General features: G+C 37.5%; 2 protein-coding genes across 8 annotated transcripts in view; one reads left to right on the forward strand and one right to left on the reverse strand.

Moving 5' to 3' along the window:
- Positions 1-1,828, forward strand: part of lbx2 (ladybird homeobox 2) — a 28,648-nt gene extending 26,820 nt beyond the window's left edge. For all 6 annotated transcript variants that reach the window (XM_056769909.1, XM_056769907.1, XM_056769906.1 and 3 more), the window contains one exon: positions 742-1,828. In XM_056769909.1, the coding sequence (XP_056625887.1) occupies positions 742-1,187 (446 nt within the window). In that variant the 3' untranslated portion in view covers positions 1,188-1,828. The remainder of the gene's footprint in view (positions 1-741) is intronic.
- Positions 1,829-3,909: 2,081 nt separating this feature from the next.
- On the reverse strand, positions 3,910-8,076 carry pcgf1 (polycomb group ring finger 1). Of its 2 annotated transcripts, XM_056769927.1 has the most exons (9): positions 7,930-8,076; positions 5,851-5,956; positions 5,594-5,746; positions 5,439-5,510; positions 5,250-5,355; positions 4,967-5,009; positions 4,748-4,834; positions 4,460-4,540; positions 3,910-4,086 (listed from the first exon to the last, which is right to left on the reverse strand). In XM_056769927.1, the coding sequence occupies exons 1-9, from the start codon at positions 8,014-8,016 to the stop codon at positions 4,036-4,038; spliced, it is 786 nt and encodes a 261-aa protein (XP_056625905.1). In that variant the 5' UTR covers positions 8,017-8,076; the 3' UTR covers positions 3,910-4,035. The 2 variants fall into 2 exon arrangements, with proteins under 2 accessions (XP_056625905.1, XP_056625904.1); XM_056769926.1 differs by lacking the exon at positions 3,910-4,086 and having other exon boundaries at positions 4,094-4,540.
- Positions 8,077-10,950: the final 2,874 nt, after the last annotated feature.

Below are 10,950 nucleotides of genomic sequence, written 5' to 3' on the forward strand. Positions count from 1 at the left end.
TATATATTTCAAACATTTATCAATAATATATATATTTTTTTATACTGATCCACGTGGAATATCTCAATGTCATTTTGTGATTCCTCGAGGTTGAGAGTCACATTATTTCAGGAATTACAGGCAGTCTAAAGCTTACCGTGACGAAGACACATTTGCAATGAAGTTTGAGTGATAGTGATCATTCATGTTCGGTTGACATATTTACTGAAACCGTCTTTCGTCACAGAGTTCGTGTTGACATTGCGGAACTATCTTATAGTGGGTCACAGCAATCGTTAAGGTCGTCTGTAATGAGGTTGTGCACAGTTCTGTTGCTTGATACTTGATTAACACATAAAATATTTAGAATATGTCTGGCAATCAATAGTTCAGATGTTTTGGAAAGTTTTCCCCCCACTTTTCATGAACAGCTGTTATGCAGCTGGATTGAAATGAACTGCGGCCTATTACACAGTGTGTAACGCTTTAACATAACTATCACGACTTATGCTCAACAGATCATTCGTTCTTGTTAATAAGTGAAAGTTAGACATTTTAATTCATGTTTAATATTTATTCTGATATACATTTACACAAATTGCTAATAAGCGGAATGTTTTCTGAATTGTATTTTTATAATATATTCATTATAGTCCTCAGCTCATGCAGTTTTACGCATTTTAGGGTCGCACACTGCCTGCTTTATTCCAATCACTAGTTACTAAAAATCCATTTCTTTTTTTATCTGTGTGTTATTTTCAGGTCGCGAACATCTTAACGGCTTTGGCCAAAGACAGGCCTCCAAGAAACGAAGGAAGTCCCGCACAGCATTCACAAACCATCAAATATACGAGCTGGAGAAACGCTTTTTGTATCAAAAATATCTGTCACCGGCCGACAGAGACCAGATCGCGCAGCAGCTGGGTCTGACCAACGCGCAGGTCATCACCTGGTTCCAGAACCGACGGGCCAAGCTTAAAAGAGATCTCGAGGAGATGAAAGCGGACGTGGAGTCGCTGAAGAAAATCCCACCGCAGGCATTGGAAAAACTGGTGTCCATGGATGACATCGACGACCCTCATGGTGGCTCTGGGCCCATTTCGCCCAGTCTTTCCCCGAGAGCCTTTCCACAGTCCCCATCGTCGTCGAGAGGCCAAACCACAGACGAATTTTCAGAGGAGGACGAGGAAATTGAGGTGGACGATTAAAAAAACAGGCCCTCGTTTTCAGAAAAGGGCATTTTTCACAACATTTTGCACGGACGTTTGAAACTGCGGAAGAACTTGAAATGCAAGGAAGGTTTTCTGTCTCCCTTATTCTTAATTTATTGAAGGATTGTAAAAGCTCCATATACTGATGTCCAGACTGAAGACGTGGTTTAAGGAATACGTGTTCATATCTGAGAAATGATTAGAGATAAATGGTACAGTATCAAGACTGCAACATGTGTATGTGCATTTTAAGCTTTATTTCTCGACTTGATTTTCGAAGGAAACGTGTGCAATTGTTTACACTCATGTTTCAATACACATTAATGACCGCTATGAAAACCTATGCCAAAAGTGAAATTCTCATTTAAATAGATTTATATATTTATAAATAATTTCAGAAGTCCTCAGTGAATTGACTTTACATTGCAATTGTAAAAACACATTTCCCATATTTCTACGTTATGTATCCAAGTTCCTGGCACAATTTCTATGATTGCTGGCATTATAAACAAATGATTAAAAAGTGCGTGTATGTCCAAAGCAATGCAAAGGCAAGGTTGTGTATATATATAACACGTTATGATGCATCTAACTCGTTAAATTTATTGTAACATTCTATTTAATCCTCATTTATGTAAATAAAGGGTATATGTATTTCACAATGTTTCTTGACGTGACGTCACCTTCAATCATGAACGAGTGTAAGAAATGAATTGGACTCCAAAAATTCAGTGAATCAGTTTTCTTTGATTAATATTGCAAGAACAATTGGATATTTAATGCGTATTTGTATTGCGCCCTCTCGTGAAGTTAAACAGCCGCGAGAACCAGTGCGCTTTTACGCACCGGGTTCATTGTGCGTGTGTGTTAAGAGTGTTTGTGTTTGTTAAGTGCTTGAAGCTTAATTAGGACAATTGAACAAGCTCCCCCATCCTCCCACCTCACGCGCTCTTCAGAAAGCAGTTGTCACGATGACAACATAAAGCTTGCTTTCCCCTCGCGCCATATGGTTTATGAATCTTCTCTTACACAAACTAGTCAACATGATTGATTAGGTTAACCCGCCTTTGAGCGCGCATTAACAGTTTCAGTCGGCCGAGCCCAAATAATACCCCCGCATCTGTGCCCTGTGTTAAAAACGCCCATGAATAGCAGTCGATTTGCATGAGGTTTCTAATGAATAAATCTCAATAGGAAGTTAGTGGAAATGGGACGGATTGTTGCATCCTGCTTGTCCGGCTGCCCCGTCTGCCGAATTTCTTTCGGTCCATTTGTGTCAGTTGTGAGCAGAACAAGACCGCAGTTTTGGGACAGAGAGAAGATTGAAGTACAATTGGCCTAATCGCTCGGAATAGTTGGGGTTGAAAAGTCAAGTAGATTTTTATTATCGCTTTGTGGAAAGTGTTTCTAGAGAGCTGCAGTTCTCAGAGCAAAAGATTGTGTTCATGCAGAACTGACTGAAGTCTGCGAGTAAATTCACCCGGATTGCTGAGATTACAGGTGTTTGATTTGTATGAATATAAATGCTTTGCTGCAGTGTGGAAATATTGGAAATTACCAGATAACAATGACAGAGCAGTGTTTCCGTTTCTGCAAATAACATGTCAATGGTGTATAATGAGAAACATTTTATATTCATTTGAAGATGTTCACATTTACGAAAAATGGTTCGTAGAATTTACAATGACAGACCTGAGGAATGTTGTGCAAAAGATAAATATTATGAAAGATAAAGATCATAAATCACTTACTAGAATCTGTTTTTATTTAGCTAAGGGGTCCTTACTGAAATACTTAAAGTAAATAAAAAAACGTATTCGATTATAATTAAATCATTGCTAAGAGATACATTTATCATTTACTTTTTAAGTTATTTTATATTTTCAATAATGGAAAGCTGTTTATTTTCACTTTAAGATTCATAACGTGAATTATGTTCATATTTGAAATTGTATAAATATAAATCGTTAGAGACGAAAGTCTAACATTTGCGCTGTCAATTCTTTATTTTTTTTAAAAGAACTGGAAATTTCATTTCAGGACCAATGCAAAACATAATTAGGCTAACATATCAGACTAATTTAATAGTGCTCATATACATTTTTTTAAATTTCCAAATCATTGAAAAACATTTGAGATAATAGAATTTAGGCTGTCAAAAAAAAGGATAAACAAATTTGAACATAACATCTTATTTACAAAAACGCGTAAAAAATGCCATAGAAAATATCGTAATGATCAGATTTGTTGTTTAATAGGTCAAATAAGTTTGTTTCGTCATGTATTTTCAAAGCATGTAGCCTGCAAGTTTTATTTTTTGTAGATTTTCCCTCTTTATTTGATAAATTGAGAATAAGGATGACGAAAGTACTCCGATTTATTTGTCATTGTATATTTATATTACTCAAAATAAGATCATCAAAGATGAAAATGCCTTTAAATTATCTTTTTATGGAGTCACTGGATAATTTTGCGATGGTGATGATTTTATAAATACCAACAGCGCCCTCTTGTGGTTTTCGTTTGAAAACAGCGAAAATAAGACCACGTTCAATTCACCAAATAGAAATCGCTCTACATTGAATAGCACTTTTCATAGCATTGCCTTTCCTTAAAATGAATGTTTTATGTTGCTTTGGGTTAAAGCATCTGCTAAATGCCAAAACGTAAAAGAACAATTGACACTGAAGGGATTTCATCCACCTTGAAAGACACCACAAACATTTTACCACTTAAATTTTATTTTCAAAAATACAAAACCAAAAAATAAGTATATATTCACAGAAAGCTATTAAAATATAATATGTGAAATACAAAATATTTACACCCAATTTTTCACAAAATCCTATCTTGTTCGCTTGTCTTTTATGGCATAATGGAGCACCAACGGTTGTGCCTGAAAGAGAAGAAAACAAGAATTAAATTATTTAAATAATCAAAACAAAGGATAGAACATACGTAACAATGTAGATTCCCACAATCTTTATAATGATGTCTGCTTAAAACAATATGGAGAACCGCACTTCTATTCCCTTTTACAGACCACAAGGCGACGACAGGCATACAGCTTTTCCCAGTCCTAATAAATCTTAAATCTGCCTGTGATCCCTCAGAGAAGTGTTCTTCATTCAGTGTGTGAAATACTGCACAGTAAATCGCAAGCGTGCTAGAAAATGAAATGAAGATCCCACCTAAAGGGAACACTAACAGGCTGATGGTGTAAAAGAATGCAGTATGAAATTAGCTGGAGACGCATTAGACTGTAATACCTTTCCAAACCAGTGAGCAAGCCAGAGACGCTTCATGGTCATGTGATCTGGGAGGGATTCATTATTGAATAACATCTGGACCTGCAGCAGAACAGAGACGCACAATGAAGACAAAAGACAAAGCCTGCTACACAATGAAAGGTTTAGATAAAATTCCGTCAGAATAGATTGAAAATGTATATTTTCTAGTCGGTAAATACTCTTAAATAAACAAATGTCATTTCAAGTAATTATTTGTACATTTAGAGTTTTTCTTTATTTGTAATTGATTTGTATAATGTATCTTACCTGATGTTTTTCTACATTCAGCCGATGACACAACACCTTCCTCAGATGCCGTACTTCAGCCCTGACCGAACAACGCACAAACTTCTGCTGCAGGAACATGAGAAACAAAACGATTCAGAATGATCATGATGTAAATCATCACTTTCTCATAATGCTCTCGGTAGAAATGTAGTGATTCAATCCTACATTCCTTTTCAAAATAATGTTTTGCTGTTTTACCTGTAAAGTTAATCTGTGTTTGTCTTTTCCAGAAAATGACGAACTGTGAATAAAAAAGAAAAGAAGAAACTTTTTTTTAAAGAATCAAGACTCACGTATGTATCTGTTATATGAACACTGTATAAAGAAAATATTACTGACAAACTTTGCACGAAGGAAATTAACCAAAGGTTTATTATTGGATTTAGTGTTTTATTTATAATCGTTCTTTGCTTTCGTTTACAAACTTTTATCAGCGCCACGAAATCAATAACAGCGATGACATCATCATCAAACACATTACCTTTGCCTTTCCAAACAGAGAGAGACCTGCTCATCGTATCTGTAGAAATGAGCTTTAGAGTGATCGAAGCTTGTGTAGGGTAATCCTGTATTATCCGGAACTGAATCTACAGGAAACACAAAACAGATTCACACAACCATCACCAATCGAGAGATTAAGATATGCACCGTTATAAAATAATGCCTTTACCTTCTCCAGACGGCTGTATGATGCGTTCAAGACCCCGTGACTGATAGAATTCTTTAATTCTTTTGTCTTCGCCTGAGAAGATGAGACGAACATTTAAGCATGAATGACAAGAACAAAGTGACGTATGATCAGACAATCCTCTTCACTTGACTTACTCTCCTGTAGACCTGGGACGAGTTTGAAGACGATGTCCTGCATGACTCTGTCCAGCTTCAGGTTCAGAAGAGGCTGCGTTTCGTGGATTTTGATGTTACACATCGGACAATACTTGCTGGTCTGGAGATACTTTACGATGCAACTCTTACAGACTGAAGGAAAACAATAATGTATTATTAAATCTCTAGCCATCCAAAATGTCTTCTATCTTTATTCTGCATATGCAATATGTGTTATTGGGTCGTATAAAACATACACGTATGAAGACATTCTGTGATGGTGGTGGCATCAATGAAGTATCCAGCGCACAGGTAGCACACGATGTGTTCATTTAGGTCCTTTATTTTTATTTTTACTTCTTCCTGTGGTGAGAAACAGAGAGAAGCGTGTCAGGCTCAACATATGATGTTACGTGATCATGGAGAAATAATCTCCATGAGAGGAACCATTACTGTCAAACTTATTCAGAAGAATCAAAGCTCATATCCCCTTTAGATTTTAACTATCCAAAGCATGTAAAGTGAAACATCATTGAACTCTCTTGTCATTTCAAACCTGTATGACTTGCTTTTCTTCCACACATCACAAAAGAATATATTTCCAGAAATGTTGACGGCATCCATTCACTTGCATTGAGTTTTTTTTGTCCATACAAGTAAATGTGCGCCAGTGGATTCTTCAAAATATCCTCTTTTGTGCTCTGCAAAGAAAGTCATGCAGGTTTGAATGATCATTGAAATGTGATAATGACAGAATTTTTGTTTTCGGGTGAACTGTGCCCTTTGAAGTACGCCTCATAGCTGTATATACAAGTACCATATATTACATATTGGGTATCTTTTTATTATTAATATTATTAATAATTTTCTGTATCGTCCTGTTTACCCATTCTATTTTTTATTCATTTATCATCCATCTTGTCCGTCCGTGAATAGGCTATGACAAAAATACCTTTTTAGAAAGAGCATTATCATTTTAAGGCTTTATTTTTACCAAACATATATGAATGTCTTTTAAAAAAATTATTTGTGTGCATTTGAAAAGTTGTTGTTGAAATACAGCTTTCCTGTAGCTCAGTGGTAAGAGCATTGCGTTGACAACACAAGGTTGTGATTGCAAATACCTATGTAAAATGTAAAGGATAATGAAATGCAGGTCGCTTTGGATAAAAGTTTCTGCTAAATGTAAATGAATACGCAGACATTTGAAAGTAACACATTTTAGTGCTGTAATGCAATACCGTGAAACTTTTGCTAAAGTTGATCATACCGCCCACAGCCCAGATTATAATAAATCCTCAATAAACAACGACTGAATGTTAAACTGCGTAAAGAACAATCAGCTAACAAGTCTTAAAAACGTTTGGCTAACCTAAAACATTCTAGGGTGAATAAATGTTTTTAAAACATTTGTCCATCACATATAAAGTTGATCAAAGCTCTTTTAATGTGACCAGCCATGGTAGAGTTTGGAAAACATAAGGATAACTTGTTTATGATGTTTGGCAATTTGACATTACTAGGAGATACTAATTTTTCCTAAAAAATAATGTTCTGAAGTAGAGACTAGGCTTCAAAACCGTGTCGGAGTGTTTTGCGGTGACGTCGGAGCTTTGGATAAATGCGCCTGCCAGATGCAAACTAACAGATGCACTTGACCGCAACGGGACGGAGCGCTCTTTACTTTTCAAGAGTGAGGTGTCATCTGTAGACAAGCTTACCATTGGCTAAAATGACCCGAGGGTGTATTGAAGTAACGTGTTTGTCACAACCGACAACAGCTCGGACTGTTGGGCAACAACTCCGTGTATCACCGCGACGAAATCTGCGAGAGCTCCGCGGTGTTGAGGAAAGTCATTTCATGTCCCGCGACTGAAGTTGCGATGCATTCACCGCAATGTGTGTTTAACGCGCGCACGCGCTGCAAACAATGCACGCGGCAGCGCTCATAACGATGCACTTGTTCGCGCGACAGGGCCAGCGCTCATTAACAAGCATGCGGGACATCACGCGGCGATCACGGTTACTATAACTGCGCAGACGGGAAAACCCGCATGCTTGATTCGTAAATTGCATTCTGGAGGAGACCGCGCACACATGTGGAGATTAAAGTAGCTCGGATTTAACAAGAAACCACGCGGCATTGAGAACAAAAACACAACAGCTGCACGCAGCAGATCGAGTCTTCGCAAAACTCACGCCTGCGCAGACGCGCCGCACGGTCTCGCGCTCCATCTCTCGGCTCCAGCGCCACATATCAGACCCCTCGCGCGCGTTTATATGAACCGCGCGGCCCGAGTCGCTCCACTAAACGGCTTTTCGCTCGGTTTACTCACCTCGTTTCTCAACGGGTCGAGCTTGTAGACGTTCTGCAGCTGATTTCTTAGCCGCATAGCTATCGCCATCGGACCTTGTTCCGCCATCTTTGGGAATTCTGCATACTTCCGGGTAACGGGAGAGTGGGTGAGCTCGGTTGGTGAGAGTCGGGGGTGCGCGCTGCTGGTTTTTTACACACGCGCACGCCCATCCCGCGCCCACATAGTTGCGCTCGATGTTTGCAATGTTTCGGACCTTTTTAGGTTTCAAACATTCAGTATAGAATATGAATGTTAATATTAAGATTAAGAATATTACCGCAATTTTACTAGAACAGGCCATTATGGTGTTTGTAGTAAAAATACATGGTTACCACCAATCATAGTATTTTTTGCCATTCAATTTCTAATACAACAATTGAATTAAACCAGTTTCTCTATTTTGAGCACCAAGATCTTCGTTTCTTACAGAGGTTTCACTTTTAATCCTGTTTAAGAGTAAAATGTAAAAATTATTTCTGATTTTTAGTTGCATTTAGTTATCGTGACAGGTTGAATGATCATAATAGATGAGTCGACGTCATGCTGCTGATGACCACAGAAATAACTTAACAACTCATCCCTCATCAACTCAATAACAATGTATCCCTCGATCAGTATAATGTAAACAAAACACATATCGACGGATAGCCTAACTATTTAGATTAGTTCAGTTTCGTTTTCCAAATTGGGAGATTAGTTAAAATGATTATGTTGATCGAGTTTTTTAAATAATTTTCATCAATCATGTTTCTATTGTGCACAATACACAATGTAAATTAATAATGAAAATGAATAATATCTGTTATTACAAAGGAAATCTTCAAATGTTGTCTATAAAGTTTTTTACGTAATTCTTAGCATCCCCTATAAATCTTGCATTACTGATAAAAGTGCAATGTTGTACTTTGGACGCTAGATGTCGCCGTTCACACGATTAAAGAAAAGAGCCTCTCGTGACGTTAAGATGCAAATGAACAATCCACAATAGCATTGCAGAACATCAAACGTTTATGAGCTCTATTTCTGTTACTTCTGAAACAAATGTATAATTATTTCTTATTCATTTCGTTTGGGAAATTATAATTTTTTTCAGGATTATGTAGGACGGTGGCTACAAATCTTTAGTAGTCCTTTATTCTAGGCCAATTTATTATTGACATTTAATTTGGCATTTATGCATGTGGAAGATGGTTTTATCCAAAGCGACATGCATTGCTTTTTTACATTTGTATCTGAGTATTGAGATTGTAATGTCAGATCTATAAGACGAATAAAAAATTTAAGGTGTAGGAACAACACTTACCTTAATATTTGTGTGGCTAGCTGAACTACACACAAATACAACATTTTCAGTTCAGTTCAAAGTTGACAATTTCTTCTGGTTATTATAAAAAAAATATTTGGAACAAAGTGCCTTTATGTGCATTTGTCATCCGAAAATTGTTTCCCTTATTTTAACTAACATCTCATAGGTGGCCTATTTTGCCTTACCTGTCAAACCCTATTAGAATGAATCCTGTTTTCACCTGTTTGAACTGGATGTGTACTTTGCGCAAAAGAAACAACGTCTCATCAAAACTGTCACTTTAAAACTGCACAGAGCAACCTGCCAGTAACTGGGAATTCATTTGACTATGACACTGTGTTCTGTTTTATCATAGATGTCTGATGGGGTCATCGCATATTTGACTGACACCACCTGACTCTACAAATCAGACTCCATCATTCACTTTTACCATCATGTCAGATGGTTTATATGGACAATAACACCTTTCTTTTTTGCTCATTGCATAGACAAATCCATCCAGCGTATCTCACAACTAACTAAAATAGAACAACGATCTGATTATTTTAGCTGTCAAAAGGAAGGGGATTAAGTAAACTAATGTTCAATAACCGGTGCCTTTTCTTCATTGGACAGAATTCAGTTTTGAGTGAGAGATGTGACAGAAGTTTTAATGAAAACCTCTAAGCGAATTCACATGATGATACAATATGTGTCTTGTTGGGATTCATTCATGTGAGGGAGAACCAGAACATGTTTTACAAGAGCAATAGCAAACGCAGACCGCCTTCACCCTGAATTGAAGCCAGATCTTGATAAGTGGAAACAATCCATCTCATTGATTCACTGTAAACCTGCTTTATTTTCCCCACCGCTAACAAAAGATGTGTAAAAAAACCCACACAGGATGTGTCCAAAATATGTACTGCGCTTATGAAAGCCAGTCAAGTTTTTATTGAAGTCATTTTTCTTTGATAAGAAGTCAAAAAAGGGAAGGAATCTCGAACAAACCCAGCACAAACTTGCTAATATTCCAAGCGATTTCCACAAACGTTGGTGCATTAAGGGATTTATTATGTCTCCTGTTGCCATAAAAAACAACAAAATGAGAAAAGCAAAGACTGTCATGATCATTTCGGTGCCCTTCGCATAGACCTGTTCACCAAAAAACAAACAACCGTACAGGGGAGAGGTTTGCCTGCCAAGTCATACCTATGTGAGGCCCTCTGTTTGGGGCACACAGACTTTTGCCTCCCCCTGTCCCAGAGCAATCAGAGCGTGTAGGGACGGACACCGAGCTTTTTGTTTTTGCTTGCTCCAGCAATTAGCTGTCAATGGGCAAGCTAATGAAGATAAACCCACATCCCCCCCAAACCCTGATCGCCAGCCAGTGAGCTGACGACAACACCAAATACCAAAAAACACCTCTTACGGGAACATGTGGAGATATGACGGGACTGTTTTGTTGTTAATTTTTTAAACAGATAGGCAAGTCGCTTCTCTGAATTCAGAATGGGCAAGCCCTGCTTAAAAGTGTTGTGTGATAGAAAATCATGAAAAAACAAAAACGACATTTTGTTGGTAGGAATGTTGGTATCTGAACAACCGCGATACACAGTGACTTCAATTCATTTTTTGTCTATTAAGTTTATGGGTAATGGCATTGTTCAGTTACCAACATTCTTCAAAATATCTTCTTTCATGTTCTGCAGAAG

Source organism: Triplophysa dalaica, chromosome 16 (assembly GCF_015846415.1).
Source record: "Triplophysa dalaica isolate WHDGS20190420 chromosome 16, ASM1584641v1, whole genome shotgun sequence".
In the NCBI taxonomy this organism is placed as follows: domain Eukaryota; kingdom Metazoa; phylum Chordata; class Actinopteri; order Cypriniformes; family Nemacheilidae; genus Triplophysa; species Triplophysa dalaica.